The sequence below is a fragment of the Lissotriton helveticus genome, chromosome 10 (assembly GCF_964261635.1).
Source record: "Lissotriton helveticus chromosome 10, aLisHel1.1, whole genome shotgun sequence".
Classification (NCBI taxonomy): domain Eukaryota; kingdom Metazoa; phylum Chordata; class Amphibia; order Caudata; family Salamandridae; genus Lissotriton; species Lissotriton helveticus.
The window spans coordinates 1,160,290,948-1,160,309,554 of record NC_136071.1 but is presented as its reverse complement, the minus strand read 5'-3'; the positions used below and the strand labels follow the sequence as shown (position 1 = coordinate 1,160,309,554).

The 18,607-nt window shown below is 44.1% G+C and overlaps 1 protein-coding gene across 1 annotated transcript; it reads right to left on the bottom strand.

Annotated features, from left to right (window-relative positions):
- Window positions 1-6,159: 6,159 nt before the first annotated feature.
- Window positions 6,160-16,970, bottom strand: LOC144785661 (cis-aconitate decarboxylase-like). Its single transcript, XM_078664460.1, has 6 exons — window positions 16,731-16,970; window positions 15,997-16,051; window positions 14,231-14,418; window positions 10,664-10,756; window positions 9,740-9,945; window positions 6,160-8,084 (listed from the first exon to the last, which is right to left on the bottom strand). The coding sequence occupies exons 1-6, from the start codon at window positions 16,749-16,751 to the stop codon at window positions 7,163-7,165; spliced, it is 1,485 nt and encodes a 494-aa protein (XP_078520586.1). The 5' UTR covers window positions 16,752-16,970; the 3' UTR covers window positions 6,160-7,162.
- Between the last annotated feature and the right edge of the window lie 1,637 nt (window positions 16,971-18,607).

The following is an 18,607-nucleotide window of genomic DNA, read 5'->3' as shown; positions in this document are numbered from 1 at the left end:
TTGTTCAATTGTCAATATTTTCTCTGTAACAAAGTTGCCTATTTCTTCACAGCATTAGTTGGTGGCTATTATTTCATTATGGGTAGTGAGGATAGTTTGTTGTTTTATTATGTTAAAAATGTCCCTCGGTCTGTTCTTTGTACAGTAAAGTTTAATGCGAAAGAAAGCAGCCATTTTTCTAAAGATTTGTTTCTTGTAGGAGAGATGTTCAGACCTGAGGAGAGATAGGTGTGTCAGTGAAAGGTTTTGTCTCCATAATCTTTTGGTCATTCTTAGGTCTCTCCTCTCTGTGCTTAGGTCTAGACTGAAGCAGGCCGTAGGCTGGTTCTTTCCGGGTCTCTTGAGTTTAAGCCAGGCCACTTGATCGAGCAGGTTTGACATTGCTGAGTTATAGTGGGCGGTGAGGTCGTCTACAGTGCATAGATGAGCGTGAGAATGTAGTTGGGCGTTGATCCTGGTTTCCAGTTTCAGAGGGGGATTTGTTGGATGTTCGTTGTCCGGTACATGCTTTTGTTGGTTTTGCCTGGGTTGTATCTGTAGTTGTCTTGACATTGAAGTGTATGAGGTGATGGTCCGACCAGTCGATGGGTGTGATTGGGCAAATGGAGACAAGAATATTTCTGGTAACTTTCCCATCTAGAGTAGCGCCTTTGTTGTGTGTCTGTTCTATGCATAAATGTTAGAAGTCATTGATTTCAAGTAAGTTTGTTAGGTTACGTATCATGGAGTCATCTATCACATTCCAGTAACGGTTGAAATCTCCTAAGAGTATGTCGCTGGTGTTGTTTAGGGATACCTGTGTTGTCAGGTCACCAGGGAGGGGATAGGTGGTGTGAAGTTTGATAGGAGTTGCATTTTTTATTACCATTTAGGTGACTGACTTTCCGATCAATAGTACTTATCAAAAGAATCCAGGGAAGGTAAATCACAGTCAATAGACTGAGTATTCACAAGTGAGCCATCCTTATATATTAATGCATAATAAAAGTTCCAATGAACTAGATCTCGAATAAAATTAAAATGTTTAAAGAAAGATTCTCCAATGCCTAATTATTTAAATAGTATGATTACCTCACATCAGATGTAGATGGATCAACCGGTATCCACCATTCACAACTCTAGTCTTTGCTGTTGTCTTTACCTTTTTGGCCTCCTGCTTTAATCTTTGATCATAAATAGGTCTTAACCCCTCTTTACATCAGGGAATGCCATTCTCTTTGGTTTCAGGGTATTGAAATGTAGCTATTTCTTCTTGTTGATCAAAAGGAAGGAATGATTTATATCTGAGTTGAATTGTACCCTTTCCCTTTCTTCTCACTATATTATTTAGCAAGCACTGAAATGTTTTTAATTCCATATTTTTCTGATTTGTGCAATGCAGCAGGAAGGCAAACTTCCAAGGCAGTGCTGCTTCTTCATCTGTCTGGCATCTCCCGCCTGCAGGTTCCTGATTGGGCTCATCCATGTACTCATCTCCTAGTGAAAGATTTTGAGTGTTCTGTTGTTTTTGGGTTGTATCCCAAGCAGAGGATCTGGCCCAGGACTCCTCTTTCACCCTTTCCACAAATGAAGGTGCCATTCTGTATTTGACTTAGTTATGCGTTATTTTCAGCCACCGTAAGTAAAATCCTACCATCACTGTGAAGGTCCCTGGAGGGTCTCTTGAAAAATTTCAGTGTTCTCCTTGTAACTTAATGTGGCCGGCTGGGTGGGAATAGGCAAGAGACGAGTCTTAGTAGGGTTCAAACTAGGCTTTATTGACTGAAACAGTCTGTCTGTACAGGTTGGTCGGATCGGCGAAGGACGCGGTGAGCGGCTTCTTTCCTTCCTGCTTTTTCGGATGACACCCTCCTCTCGGCGCCGGGTCGGGCTTCGCCTTCCTTTTACTTCGTGATCCGTCGTGGCCCAGGTTCTGCCGAAGGGGGAGACAGAAACAGAGGAGGTATCAGTACTGGGTTCGACACAACGGTTGCTTTAGGGAAAGGGGGTGAGGGAACACTCAGTGCTTCAACTACGGCCTGGGCAGTGAGGGGAGTGCACGGGGATTTTACTCTAAGGGATTTTTGGGCTCTCCCTTCTTTAACCGCAACCACCCAGTAACCCTTCCACGTACCTCTGTTAGCCATGCCTCTCCGGGGGAGTGGCTGGGCGACTCGTGGGTCCGTTGTCCTCCTGGGTCCGTCTCTCCCGATGGTCTCCGTAGGACTCCGAGTCGTCTTCTTCCCGGCTTCTCCTCCTCTCCCCGTGTGACTCCTGCTATAGCTGCCGCTCCTGAAGCGCCGCCGCCCTCTGTCTCTGCAGACGCCTCCGCTGTTTCCACGGTCCCTGCTCTGGCAGTGCTGCCTTCGGCTACGCTGCTCCACTCCTCTCCTCCTCTCCACGCTGCTCCTCTGCTCCACGCCTCTCCTCCGCTCCACGCCTCTCCTCCGCTCCACGCTTCTCCTCCGCTCCACGCTTCTCCTCTGCTACACGCTGCTCCTCTGCTCCGCTCGATTCCTCTGCTCCACGCCACACCTCCACTCCTCTCCACTCTGACCGCTCCTCCGGTGTATAGACACACCTGTTCCGGCAGCTGGGCGTCTTTTACGGTGATGTCGTGCTCCTCCTCCTCGTCACCTGGTCGGGGCCAGTTAAAGGGACCATGCTCCATGTCTTCCTCATCACAGCTGTACTGGTCCTCCACGTGGTTCCAGCTTGAGTTCTCCGACACCTGTTGAGACAAGAGGGGGGGGTCACAGTTTACAGGGGCACTCCGGGATACAGGGGGTGAGTACCCCGCCTCCTGGTTACACTTAAGTTTTCATAATTGATAAGAGATTTGTGATTGCTAACAGATCTCCTCTGTGCAGCATTATAATTCTTTATTGCATTCTGCGTTGAGGGATGGAACTCGATGTATAAGATTAAAAGAGAGATCTTATTTCCCTGTTATTGCTGATGTGGTTGTACATATTGATAATAAGAGATAGGCTGCAACCCCTTGTTCTTGCGACATTCAAAAAACTGCTGGGGTTATTATTATTTCGCAGTGCATTTGTAACCTCCCCTGTATTTTAGAAAGGTTTCTTGTTTTATCTTCTTCTTCTGTGTTTGCCCTGCCTGAATGCGCCTCTTTGATAATTCTTTTTGCATTCTCATGAATACTTGCAGGGCAATCAAAATAATGTCCCAAGCCTAACTTATAAAAGTTATCCCTGACAAAGCATAACCAGGGGATAGCTAATACACCATCAGGATTAAGACAATCTATAATAATATCTCTGGTAAATGTTAGCTCTTCTGATAACCAAATTTTAGCCCATAAAAGTATGGGGGCAATGTTTATAGAATCTTCAACAAAATCGAGCCCCACCTCTTAATGACAAAAGCTTGTAGGGGCACCTTTTGGAGCCATCAGCAGCCTTTTAAAAAATGTGTTCTCCATTGTTTGCAACTGGCTACTGTTATGGTACCCCCAGACACCTGCACCGTATGTTACAAATGAACACATTTGGCTTTATAGATTGTAACAGGTTTTTGCCCTAATTTGGATGCAAAACGAAAAAGTCCCTCAACCACCCTACTTGCATAATGCATTCTTGATGTCACAAGCGAATCTCATTTCTGCTTGTTGTTAAAAATATTCCACAGGTAATTAAAACTTTTCATTTTACCATTTCTCTTTGAGCCAACTGCATGGTTTCTGGTTTTGGTCGTTTTAGGTCCACAGACCATCACATGCGATTTCACAAAATTGACCTTTAAATCTAGCGTTCAGGTATCACCTTTGTAGGACAAGGCATAGGTTTTGTATGGGACTTTAGAGTGCAGAAGAAACTCATGTTCCTAATCCACCATTTTCTAGTTAACTCTCCCAAACACTTAAACTTTTGAGATCCTGAGAGTAGGGATCTGAAGTGGGGTTTTATTTCCTTAATCTATGTTTGTTATTTCTTTTGTACATCTTTTACTAAAACAAGCCCCTATTTTTACAACAACAGACTGCTATCCACTGACTTCCTAACCATGTGAACTGCTTTCAAATCTCTAGGACAATTTTCCTCCTTCTGTTGTATAGAACGTTCCTCATTGTAATGTTTCAATTATGTTTTGGAGAGTCTGTATTTCACTAGCAGATGTTGCCTCTTGTGAGCTAATAGCTGCATTATCGGTTGTTTTAGTAGGAACACCCTCAGCACACTTAAATGATTGGATTTCCATTTTTAGTTTACCGTAGTCAGGATTTGCAGAGGACCTCTGGGCCTGTAGACTGTACAGTGTCATCATTAGTCTCAAACACCTTCTAACAAACACCTGATTGATTGATTGATTTATTGGTTGGTTGATTGATTGATTGATTGATTGAGCCACATCTAAGGGACTGTCGATGATAACCTTAATTTGAGAGAGTTTGTTAATCAATTGCTCCTGTACTTTAATATAAATTCCATGAGTATTATTCAAATGTATGTACTGAGTGAAAATATTCAGATAATTATTTCTAATACTGTCTACATCCTGTATTACCTCGTCTGGTGGTCTATGGGCTCACATCCTTGTCTCATCCCTTTATAGGTGCAGACTTTGAATTTCCTCCTCTGTTATAGGTCAGTGCATAGGTTTCCTATATAGGTCAGTAAAAAGTAAACAGCTCGGTCAGGGCACTGTACTATATTACACCCATTTTCCTACAACAGGAGGTGGTCCAAATCTGCAATTTCAGCTGTAACCTTAGCTCATGGAAGGAAGGGGCTTTTCTAATCTTGTAAATTATTAAGAACAGGTATATGATCCAGTGGGGTATCTCTCCAGTCAAGCAGTTTCCCAATTATAGCCTACTTAAAAATTATTAATCAGATCAGTTACTGCTAATATTGATAACCAAATATTTTTCAAGTAGCAAATGTAGGTGTGTTACCCATGCCATTAATTAATTACCAACATATAACATCAAAGCGTTTGTGGTAGGGGCACCCGTAAGGAAACCACAATTAATGTGTCTGATTCACAAACTACATTGTGTTGTATGTGAAGTATTACCACTCGGGTACTACTCGTGTCCTGCAACATACATGAAATGATGACCTCTGAAGACTTCTTAGTAATAAAGGGGATTTATTGTAACGAGGGACATAAGGACATGTCTTGCCAAAGAGGGGCCCAGAGAGTAACTGCCTGTCATGGAATCCGACTGAACAGATTCCATGACATAGAAGAACTCTCAGGCACGCGTCACCACAAAACAATTCACAAACTTGCAGCCAGGGACTGTCACCTCTGTCTCCCTTGTCTTTTTAGTGTAGAGACCTTTTCCATGGTGGTGGCGATTTCCACACACTTAACTACATGAATTAGTAGTAAATATAGGAGAGACCAAGTGTGTGGTGGGAGAATGGCAAATATTTATTACTAAATGGGAGGAGTTCATCCCCATCACACAGAGATAATCAACTGCAACAACAACAAGGAGATGGAAGAAATGTTTAAATTAATCTCAGCTGCTGGCAATGACCAGGGCTGCATTCCAGCACATCATTTTCCGCCCACAATGCCAGTCTAGACAAACACCCACCTTGTGCAAATTAGTACCAGCCCTGCCCCTCATAGGAACAGTGAGTCTTGAACTTCCAGTCAAGACCCCCTCCAGGCAAAGGGCACAGGCAAATCCAGAATGGCTTTGCCCAACTTGGGGCTCGTCAGTAGGGTTTAGCTTGATTCTTATGGCACAGTGAACCCTTGTCTATTGCTCTTCTGATGGTTACTTCAGTACCAGACACACAACACTAACTCTGACCCTTGTGCCCCACAGTTCCTAAGCTGCCCTTAACCTGACTGACTTTTCAATGGCTTCTCACAAAAAACAGGTCCTGGTGGTCAGAGTGGAGGAAGTGGAGAAGAGAGTAGAAAAAGAATTTGAAGGTTAGAAAACCAGACAGGCTCCAAATGCACATGTAAGAATTTGAATAATCCAAATTTCTTCGACGCCGTCGTGGCAGAACTGCGCCTTTGTAAACACTTCCTGGTCTGTGGGTATTTGACCTATTTCATTTGGCAAAGTGAAAATCACAAATATTCAGTATAAGACATACCAGAATGCATGCTGGTACCTGCGATGTTTCTCAGTCCTGAGTCACAGTTATGGATTTCATGCTTGTTATTTATTCAATAGATGCAATGCTCAGAGTTAATAAATAGTTTATTCAGTTCACACAAAAATAAATCTTGTTCCTGTACAAACGGATGATAGAAATCAAATGTATTTTAGTTCTAATTCACTTCTGCTCTGTGGCTGAAATTGAGCTGCCCTGTGACTTGATGCTTATCCTCTGCAATTTCACATCAGATGAATACCTGGCTTCACTGAGGCCAGCTGGTAAACACAGGCCACACAACCCCTCAGCTCCAGGGCTCACTTAAAGTCTGTGTCCAAAGAGGAAATATTAGATATTGTGGCTGGGTGATGCCCGGTGCTACCAGCTTGCATGTGATTGCTGGGTGCCCCATGGAGCAGCTGAGAGTTTGACAGATTTCTCCTGGTGAAGCAGCAGCCACATCACCATGGCCCATCTTAGCAGGGTCAGATGGTTTCAAGCAGTGTCGACCACCACCATTTGGGAAACCTTTATTTGTTCATCACTCAGTCCTGCAGGATTAAGTGTCTTCACATGGTACATGGGTTAGGCCTTCTCTATAAATAGGACAGCATGATTTACAAAAATACAAGCCTTGGACCAGCCAATGCCCTGCGTAAAACTACACAACAACGATAGGCAATAATAACATTGAAAGTTACATTAAAGTAGCCAATCACACTATTATTGAAATATAAATATAATTAATAGAAAATACAAAATTGCTTCTTAAATTAGCAGTGCACTGAATTATAAATACTTTAGTTCAAAACGAATTACTCGGATAGAGTCAATCTAGAGGTAGTATCAGACTGTCCCCCATTGGGAAGGTACAAGGAGCCAGGCATCTATAAGGTTCATCTGTTTGGGGCCACTCTGAAATGGTAAATATATTTCTATGATTGGCCTGTTATAATTCACACAAGAATTTTTAACAAGATATTTTCCACATTTCCCGAGATTCCAGCAGGATTGGACCTCACTGCTGGCTTTAAAAGGGATACAGTTCAGGGCAAAGACAGCTGTTGCATATATTTCTGATTGACAGCTGCCTATTGCAGGGAGGAGGCCAGACTTGAGCTGTCTTCCAGGCACTCTATATCTTCCACCATTTCAATGATGTCCTCCGCCTGGTCTTGGTGCAGCACGTGGAGAGCATTGGAGCGGAATTTCTCAATTAGCGAGTTTTGGCTGAGGGGCTTCCTCCAGTGCCCATAGAAGGTATCACACCGCCCCGACAGGAGAGTCCCGTCCTCCAGGAGAAGAACCACCTCTCCGTACATCTTGTCAAAGTTGGCTTCATTGTCTACAGGATGCTCCAGCACCACCTTCTCCAGCAGGTTGATCAGTCCAGGTCTCATGAGGTTGTCCTCAGTGAAAGAAGACATGCCCAGTTTTCCGTCCAGGAGGGCTGTGCACGCATTGAACTGGAAGGAGTGTCGGGCCTGGTGTTCTGACTCGGGGAAGGGCCTGTTGATGTACTTGGACACTGGGACCCTCAGAAGAATTCTCTGGATGGCGGAGGTATTGAAGCAACCCATGACATTGACGAGTCGGTTCCTAACTAACATGGCAGCGTCTGCGATCCAGTGCATGCCCAAGTGTGCAGGGAACCTCTTGAAGGCGATGTCTTGCTTCTCAAGGAGGAAACTATATTCTTCACCTGGCATTTCCAGGGGTGAGGGCTGGTAGTTACCATAGAAAGCGCTGAACCCTGAGCAGCCGGGAACATCATCCAAGATGAGGGGGTTGGCCTCCATCCCACGGGCGGCTAGAAGCGCTGCTTCCATCCCAAGACGGGTGGCATTGCCAATGTGTAGAGGCTTGGCAAGGGTTGCGGCATTGGCCATGGGTGCCCCTGCCAGGGAAGCGGCAATTGCCAGAGCGTGGGCACATTGGTCTTCATTCAAGGAAAGAAGCTTGGCTATTGCAGCAGCACTGCCCATGGTGCCAACCACAGAGGGAGGGTGGAACCTGGAAGGAGACAGAGAAAAAGCAGACATTTAGGCCAAGTGAAGTAATGTGATTAATGTGAAGAGTAAAAACACGACTAGTTCATGACAGGCATGTAATGACGTATGGCAGTAACATTAGAGGTGGAATAACAAAGGAACCATCTTAGAACAAGTATCCTCTTACCCAATCTTACACATCATTAAAAGAAGCCAACAGTAAGGGTTCCAGAAGGTCCCTTTGTTTGATAATGTGGTTATTTGTTAAATATATTGTGATATCATTTGCTAAAGAGCCCCTTTAATAATAGCTGTAATATCACATGGGTAATGTAAATGATAAAATGAGGCCTATGCACCACAGGTGAAATGCTAAGATTGACAATGAAATGCCAAGCATGCTGGCTTTTCTACCTTCTATGTGAGAGGCGAAGCGGAAACATGACCAAGAAGGGGAAAGGGGGTGTTTATCCTCCTGGACTGTTACTAATAGCATCACTGTCCAGGTGCTTTCAAGTTCTTACAGCTGTTAGTTGTCCTTTCCCTTCATTTTGTGCATTGCATGTGAGGTGGGCCAAAGCAAGTTAATATTGGACCTTTATTTCTAAGGAATCACAGTAATGTCAGCAATGTAATACGTAATGCTACCTATATCATGTAGTGAAGCCAGACATGTATACTAATGATATGGTGGGGTATTGGCACATTAGGAACATTTAATGTTTACAACCTACTAAGAGCCATTTGCATTTGTTTATTTTGAGGGCATCAACCATGCCTTGGAGGCATAGTTTTGGCATCTGTGGAACATCAAATGAACCTCTTGGCATTATTGTTGCCCTTTGTGCTCATCGCACATTCTTTTGGGGGTATAAATGCCCACAGTGGTCATCTCACCGAGCTAGTGGCGCCCTCTATGGGCATTACATGTACTCCCTGATGATGCTGCTGTCCTTTGAGGGCATCATACATGCAAGTTAATTTGATTGACGTCCTCTGTGAGTAATATAGATAGCCCTAGTTATTTAAACACACTGAGTCCGATTCACAGAACTAACTTAAGACAAAATCCTAAACTTACTACTTTTGGTATTCACAGAACGTACTTACTACTTTTGGTATTCACAGAACGGATTTACGACTACTAACTTTACGTCCGCACTCGGACCGGAGATTCCAGTCCGGAGGTGGAGATTCCGGCCCGGAGATGGAGATTCCTGCCGGTGGCGGAGACTACGCTACGGCCGAAAATCTCCACAACCCGGCCGGAATCTCCACCTCTGGGCCGGAATCTCCGCCTCTGGGCCGGAATCTCCGTCACCGGGCCGGAATCTCCGGCCCGAGTGCGGACGTAAAGTTAGTAGTCGTAAATCCATTCTGTGAATACCAAATGTAGTAAGTACGTTCTGTGATTACCAAAAGTAGTACGTTTGCCTTAAGTTAGTCTTAAGTTAGTTCTGTGAATCGGGCCCACTCTGTGGGCATCATGCATGGACCCTCTACATCTTAATGCCATCTGTAGACACTATGGATAACTGCTTGAAATGTAAATGCCATTTGGGGGCCTCACACATTACTCCTCGATTAAAAAAAACCTCTATTAGCATAGCACATAGCTCCTCGAAGTATATATCATCTTGGTGTAATAAGATTAATTAAGTCAAGGCTTAACCGTACCTCTTTGGGATGTTGCTGGCCTCACTGGAGAACCTCAGGAGTCTTCCTTGCACCTCGATGCCCACGTTGAATGCCAGCAGGAGGTCTGCACCGCTGGGCCTCGAACCCATAGGCAGCATCTGAGAAGTAGCCAAGAGGGCAGGCAGCAGGGCACCCGAGGGGTGGGTGGCAGGGTGCCAGGTGTCATCTAAGTCCATAGCGTGAGTCTGTGAAGAGAGGAGAGGAGAGTTAAGGGACCTTTAAAGAATATTCAGAGACAGCACTGCTGCCCAGTACTGAAGAGGGAGGATCCAAGGTCTGCCAATCACCAGAGCGACAATTCCATTGACCAATAGGAGCTCAGTACAGAAGGCAGAGGAGACATGATGTCATTCAGAAGATTGACTATTCCTCCGCCCTATAGAAACATATTAAAGAAGGGAGATGATCCCATAATTCACAATTGGACAGTCAGCTATGCTACTGTCTGATAGAACCCCTTTCCAAAGAGGGCAGAGGAGCAGGAAAACAGGACCCAGTATTTAGCATAGAATCTACGTCATCTCCTTCTAGAATCTTTTAGAGAATAAATAGTCTGTATGCCACACAACAAGGAGGGAACCAGATCCATGTCCAATCACTACGTCCATGGAGTGTGCATGTTCATCCTAGAATTTCAAAGATCTCACCTGGGAGGATATTTTGGTGTTAAACCATATTGATGTAAACCAGGGGTGGGGATTCAGTCAAAGTGTAAAGCTGTCTGATCTCCCCTCTCACCCTTCAGTTTAGCAGTTGCACTGACATTACACACATATTTAGCGCTACGAGGCCTCCGGGTTGCTTGCGCTTAACAAAACGCAATTAATAATAATAATAATAATAATAATAATATTCATAGGTTAATCACTTGAATGAATGAGAGGCAGCTGCCCGGTGACTTACCGCAACTCCATTGGAGTATGCAGCTAGAGTGGGGGAGAGCCGCAGTCCATGTCGTCCGTAAACAGAACTGGTTGCAGAAGAGGGATACAGGTCCTATTAGAGGAGAAAGAGAGAAACTCTTATGAGTGAACAATGCACCAACTTATACATTCTGTGGGGTTTATCAGGAGGCACTTGGGAATATAGATACCCCTACATGAGTCATGCTCATGATAGTACCAGGGCATAGGCTGCGTAGGAGATAAACTATCCCAGAGCAAGGTTTACTCCTTAAAGTGCACAGACACTATCCCGCAAGATGCACCGAGCTCTAAACTCTTCCCAGCCATAGGTGGTGAGAACTTTCTAACCCATCCTTCTTAACCTTACAGGTGTCTTCACCTCCCATTGTAAGGAGCAGAAAACCTTGTTAACATGGTCACAGAGAGATGAAATGTATCTTTATCCCACAATCCAAATGCCGTTGGCATGTTGACCAACCTCAGCTTTTTGGGACCTTCGCTATCTAATGGTAGATAGTTGTCTAACTCTGAAGTTTAATCCATGGAACATCAAACACAGAACTATTTGTGTACAACTTTGTTCACAGTATTTCCCAGGATGTAATTGACAGTATGTTTTTGTCTATCGATCACGTAGCAGCAGAAACCTGTTGTGAAATTGTTAAAATATCATAAAGAATGGTCTGAGAGAAGTTTAAAGTCTCAAAAGGGTTCAATCCCCCTAATTCTAATACATGAAAAATCAATTAGAACTCATAAGACTAGAAAGATGCTGAGTGTATACCTCTGGATATACTCCTCTTGGGGCTATTACGACTCGCTATGATGCTGAGTGTACAAGAGAAAGCAAAAGGAGAACAACAAAAGAATACACAGAATCACCTCAGGATAGTTGGTATCCCATCAATACACAATTATGTGCCCAGTGTCATCATCTGGGGTCCCAGACAGCCCTTAATGACCTCTCTTGGTAATCAGAGAGAGTAGAAAAAGAGTTGTATCCTTCTGTGTGATTCTTTACAGAAGAAAAATGATTGTGTCAAAAGAGGATGGGTGATTTGAGATAATCTTTTCATGAGCAGTGCAAACAAATTGTGAAAAAAGTGTTCGTTAAAAAAGGGATAAACCATAGAGCCGGTGTACTACCCTATTTTGCAGCATCTCATATGTTTCCCTATTAAAATCTATGTGAGAAGTGAAAAAATAGTAATGGAACAATTAGGGATTAGTCATTGTTCCACTACTACTCTCTCTGATTATCTGAACGTGACTGCCCTCAGCTCCCCGGGCTGTGGAAGATTGACAGAGGAGGCAAGAACAAATCAAGTGGACAAACAGACTTTTGTGCCTGTTACTGGCCAAGGAGAGTTTACCTCCTGGCCTCTCCTGTGTTTGAAAGTGCTCTACCTCTGCCCTGCAAATGACTCCATCATTGCATCCATGTGGGACATGTATGACATGCTTGTGTGTGGATTAAGTGTACAATTAAATGTGCATGGAATGAATGTGCTCTAAATGCAACTGTAGCAACCTAGGAACCCCTTTTGGTGTCCTGAACCACAGTGGTCATAAGAAGGTGGTTGGAGAGAGCTCCAGACAGCAATGTGAATTTCAGGGCACCGCGAAACAATCCTGAGGCCCTGTGAAGTGGACCAGACTCTAGGATGGGAAGGTTAGGAGACAGATGGTCCTACTGAAATGAAGGGGAATCCCCCTGCTCTTTGCAGCTCTGTTGCTCCTCAGAAGTGTAAACCCCAACAAGCTGAGTGGTAGCTGGTGAGCCTTTATTTTGGGTGTCCCGTGAGGAGAGACTCACTGCCCTCTCAATACTGTGAGGTAATGACTAGATCAACCTGTCTAGGAGGAATGTGCAAAAGTCAGGAACTGCCTTAAACCCTTGTACTTGTGGAATGCACAAACTATCCTGAAAATTAGAACACGTATTGGGTAGACCCTACTAGCCAGTGTTTGAGGATTTCTCTACCAGAATGCTTGGGTTTCCCACCAGTGGTCATGAGAAGCTTTTCTATGGTTGAGAATTGTTGTCATTGACTGCTAACGCCTCTTCGCCAGGTTTGAGAACCGGAACCAGGATGTTCTACAAATCTGCCTGAAGAAGCCGTCCGAGACCTGCCTTGAGGGGAAGAACTGACTGACCGCTGTGAAAGGGGCTTGAGAGGATGCCCTGGACGAAGACCATGTTGCCTTGAAAAGGAGGACTGCGAGGAGTTGAGGCAGGTAAAGCAAAGCACAGCTACCTGCAACTCAGGAGAGATATGCACTGTCAGGCTATGCGGTGAGGCTTCGAGACTCTGTGGCACCTGTGGTGTGTAAACACTTAGGCACTCACTAACATCACAACATCACATGTCTCATTCTCCCCATACTGAACCTAAGTGTGTGACTAAAGGGGGGGCTGAAGAACTGAGACACATCACCTTAATTGAAATTAAAAACAACTTGAGTGAGAAGTTACTTCCTCGAGAACATACACCATCCTCAGCTGTCCTTTCCCACCCTCCACTGGACCATCGTTGTGACTAGTGTGGCATTGCTCCTCGTTTGGGTGTGGATTTGTGTTGATGCTGAAGGAAGAAGCAAGGAGGGTCTAAATATAAAATCATCAGTGCTGGTGGATTGGGGTCTGCATCGTCCTCTGTCCCAGACACCCCAATAGCGTTGGGTGGTCCCAGGCCCGGTCAGAACCCCTCCCCTTGGTGGGCCGTGGGGAACCACAGACCACTGGTAGACACACATATAGCCACCGCAAGACTCAACCGATCTTCCCAGGACTACAGAGATTAATGTACAGTGTAAGAGAAAAGCATTAAGCAACGGTGACTTGAGAAAATGCTATATGCTGCCACAATCTTAGTCCTGCTTCTAGTGAGGATTGATAGAGGGGGAGGAGAACCCAGAAATGGGAGGAGGCTAAAGACCTGCACTAACCTGTATCTTGATAGGGCAGTGGGCCAGAGTTGATACTGAAGAGATCATACAATTTCCTAGGACAGAAAATCATTTGTTTCTTCAAACAGAAATTGTTACATTAATTATTGTGTGTCATGTTTGTCTTGTCTCTAATATTTTATGTACAGTATTCTGTTACGTGACTGAGGCACAGTACGTTTTCGCTTTGACTGAAAAGGCTGGCGGGACATGTTTGTAATAATTGCTAATAGACGTTTCATTCAATCCCACACCACCTCCTTGAGTAAGACTTGAAACAGCACACATTTGCTACCAATGGGGTCAAGTGCTAAAGGGGTGTGCTTGGTGTTCAGTTTCTTTAGTTCAGTTTTGTTCTCAATAGTAGAGTTAAACCCCAGGACACAAGTGGCTAAAGGCTTTGATTGTTAAAATGTGAGCCCTGTAACCCTTGTTTGTCCTGGGACCCCTGAAATAGTTCACTCAATGCTCCTTAGAGTCTTTCCTAAAATGGTCTAGGCCTGATCACACCTTGTAGTATCTAGGGTGATGCTGTGCACCTGTGGTCTAGAGGTTCTCTTTAAAAGGATGATTGTTCCATAATATGTTGCCTGGTGCGTTCCAGGCCTCATCTTACCTGACAGTATCCCAGGGCGATGTCGAACACATGCGTTGTGCTTCCCACCAGTCCAACTCCGATGCTGTCCAGGATCATGCGCTTGCTGCGGTGTCGCACCGCTTGGGACAGGTGATCCAACTGGACTCCATGGATAAAGGAAGCAAAGCTGCTGGTGACCGCCTTCTCCAGGGGGGACCCTTCCAGCGCTGCACAGGAAGAAGAGAGAGGATCAGAGCTACTGCTCACCAGGGTAGAGTAAGACAAGAAATCCAGCGGATCTGGACCAGAAAGAGAACGAGCTCAAGCGGATCTCAGGCAGCATCACGCGGACAAGAAGACGAGGCTGAACGAAGACCTACGGCAGGTTAGTACACACTGGAACACACAACAAACCCTAGAGCACAAACCACTTAACAAACTTAAGCACATGGAACATTTAACAAACCCGACGACACAAAACATTTAACAAACCCATGTAAACAGAACATTTAACAAACCCATGTAAACAGAACATTTAACAAACCCATGTAAACAGAACATTTAACAAACCCATGTAAACAGAACATTCAACAAACCCGTGTAAACAGACCATTTAACAAACCTGTGTAAACAGAACATTTAACAACCTTATGTAAATAGAACATTCAACAAACCCATGTAAACAGAACATTTAACAAACCCATGTAAACAGAACATTCAACAAACCCATGTAAACAGAACATTTAACAACCTTATGTAAATAGAACATTTAACAAACCCATGTAAACAGAACATTCAACAAACCCATGTAAACAGAACATTTAACAAACCTATGTAAACAGAACATTTAACAAACCCATGTAAACAGAACATTTAACAAACCCATGTAAACAGAACATTTAACAAACCCATGTAAACAGAACATTTAACAACCTTATGTAAATAGAACATTCAACAAACCCATGTAAACAGAACATTTAACAAACCCATGTAAACAGAACATTCAACAAACCCATGTAAACAGAACATTTAACAACCTTATGTAAATAGAACATTTAACAAACCCATGTAAACAGAACATTCAACAAACCCATGTAAACAGAACATTTAACAAACCTATGTAAACAGAACATTTAACAAACCCATGTAAACAGAACATTTAACAACCTTATGTAAATAGAACATTTAACAAACCCATGTAAACAGAACATTTAACAAACCCATGTAAACAGAACATTTAACAAACCTATGTAAACAGAACATTTAACAAACCTATGTAAACAGAACATTTAACAAACCCATGTAAACAGAACATTTAACAAACCTATGTAAACAGAACATTTAACAAACCCATGTAAACAGAACATTTAACAAACCCATGTAAACAGAACATTTAACAAACCCATGTAAACAGAACATTTAACAAACCCATGTAAACAGAACATTTAACAAACCCATGTAAACAGAACATTTAACAAACCTATGTAAACAGAACATTTAACAAACCCTATGACATGGACATTTAACAAACCCATGTAAACAGAACATTTAACAAACCCATGTAAACAGAACATTTAACAAACCTATGTAAACAGAACATTTAACAAACCCTATGACATGGACATTTAACACACCTTAGGACACAGAACATTTAACAAACCTATGTAAACAGAACATTTAACAAACCCTATGACATGGACATTTAACACACCTTAGGACACAGAACATTTACCAAACCCTAGGACATAGAACATTCCCCTCCTCCCCCCTCCCTGAGCCCCCGTGTGCACCTGCGTGACACCTACCTTCCAGGGCCGCAGTGTGGGTCCGTCTGGACAGCGAGAGGACGGGCTTTGATTTCTGAAAGAAGAAAGTGTTTGATGTTAGGAAGGTATTTTTTGTGTTTGTGACCCCTGAGGGTCAGGCAAGGGCGCCTCTTCCAAGAAATGTTAAATTTCAACTCTTTTGTGCGTGCGGCCGGGACACAGTGGAGCGTCTATGCATCCCTGAACCATGAGGCCAGCAATCAAAGTGCCACCCTCAGTTCAACAACAATTTTAAGAAGTGTAAACAATGAAAGCGCTTTAACCGGTCTGTGGACAGATAGTGCCAAAAATGTTACAAAATCTAGAATGAACAACTGTTAACCATCTGTATGTGGCACAGCAGCGCTGCAACACGGGGTGCAGGAGGCGCTACACCAGCCCACACAATCTGAAAGATTTTAGACAGAGAAAGAACAATTAAGAGGGCATTTCGATGTGTTTCCTCGGGCGGCACGTGTCGTGTTTTCAAAGACAGACTGACACGTTTCCCTGTGCCTTTAGGGGTGTGCCTCTCTCTCCCCTCCAAGAATGGTCCCAGCGCCTCTGATGCGCACTGCACGCGAAGTGAAACCTCTTTAACACTCATGGAAGTCTGGTAAGAGGAGCTCGGCTCCCAGTCATAGAGGCAGGAAGTGCCTCGAAAACAACAGACACAACAGGTGAACACAGCGGCTGAGCGATGCGAGAGCACGCGGGTTGGAACAGAGCCTCACCTGGAAGGTAGACAGCAGCATCGTGCGCCTTGAAGCCTTCTTATCCCGAACGAGCGCCCGTCACTGGTGCAGGCAGACGGCTGCTGTCTCTGGTCCTGCAGGGGACAGACGTCTCTCGGTCAGCAGGGGGCAGCTGTCTCTGGTCCTGCAGACGGCTGCTGTCTCTGGTCCTGCAGGGATCAGACGTCTCTGGGTCAGCAGGGACCAGTCGTCTCTGCTGCGGGGTGCAGATGTCTCTACTGTCGGGGTGCAGCTGTCTTGGGGTCGCAGGAGACCGGTGTCCTGGTGCTTGCTGTCCCTGTCTGCCTCTTCCATGGTTTATATTCACTTCAGGTGAGTGGCTCTGAGCAAGAGCCATCCCAGTGACGTCACCGGCAGGGGGCGGGGCAAGGTGTGTCCTGATTCGGGGAAAGAACAGGGAAATACTTGGAGGAAACTCCGGACCAAAAAAAAACAGTTTTTATACATGCTTTTATTGATTTACTTATGTTGAAATCTGCTTTAGGCAAACAAAAGAAATGATCGGACCATTTTACAAAGCACAAGACATAAATAGACCTGAGTTAAATCATCAAACTTTAATTAACTTCTTATAAGACAATCAATTTTCTAAAAAAAAATATTAACATTGATGCAAAGCTCAACATAGGAGCTGCTTCAGGGAAACCAGTGGTATAATTCTCTAAAACCTAGGGGAATACAACAGCTGTAGTATGAAAAAGTAAAGAAAACTGGCCAGTATCTTTGGGAATAAGTGCTTTAAAAAGTCCAATTGTGGTGACATATTTTAAAAACCTCTTTAATCAGTAAGAAAGGCACCCACACGCTGCCCACCAACAACATCCCTCCACAGCAACACACGTGTGTGTGCGCGCGCATCTGTGCGCGTGTGTGTGCCAACAACAGAAGTGTAATCTGCAGGAAGTGTGACGTCACTTTGAGAGAGTTCCACTGCCCCCGCAGCCCCCTGGGAGAGTGGAGGTGCTCTCTGCAAGGGTTTCTATAGAGCTTTGTCTGGGGTGAATTTCACCTGTGAAGGACCACAGAGAGTGTAGTGTGTGTGTGTGTGTGTGCGTGCGTGCGTGTGTGTGTGTGTGTGTGAGTGCGTGCCTGTGTGTGTGTGTGTGTTGGCCGACTCTGGGGCGGTGGGATCGGTGCCACTGCACCGGGCGCTGACTTGGGGTGTGGGCGTCATTTTTGCAAGTATATTCTCATTTTGACAGCACCTGCTACTGCAGTCCTGGCCTCCAGCAATGTTCAGGCATCAATTAAAATGTCAAGATAACTCCTGTTATTAATTGTCTTCCTGGAAAGAGACCAGATGTTTGTCTTATGGTAATTTTGACTCATCCTAAGTTAGCACAAGAAGGTTAAAATGCCTGCTGCTAAGAACGTGTACCAAGCAGATAACAAAGTGCATATAATGTAAATAGGTCAGTGTGTTACTGCTTCTGTTAGAGAGCTCCTTTTGTCCCTTGTCTTTTATAAGTCAAAATCCTCATATAGAACACGGAGCTATTAACTGTCATCAAAGAGCTACATGCAAACTGCAAGGTATATGTTAGAGATATATGTTTTTTTGCTTAGTTTTTCATTATCCTAATCTAGACAAAAGTGTTCATTTGGGTAGAAACCAATTCTTGTTATTAAAGAGAACCCCTAAAAATGATGGTACGTTTTAAATTCTGAATTTGTCCTTTTCCAGAATAAGGTCTCTTAAACTATATTGCCTACCAGTATCGCTGACATGTCACTCCTTCACTACACCTTGTAGTCCTGTCTGATGTAACATTTCCTATACACTGATAACACACATATGATTGTCTCTGTGCAATGTGTGTGTGGTGTAAGGCGCTCTGACACCTCACATTGGTATG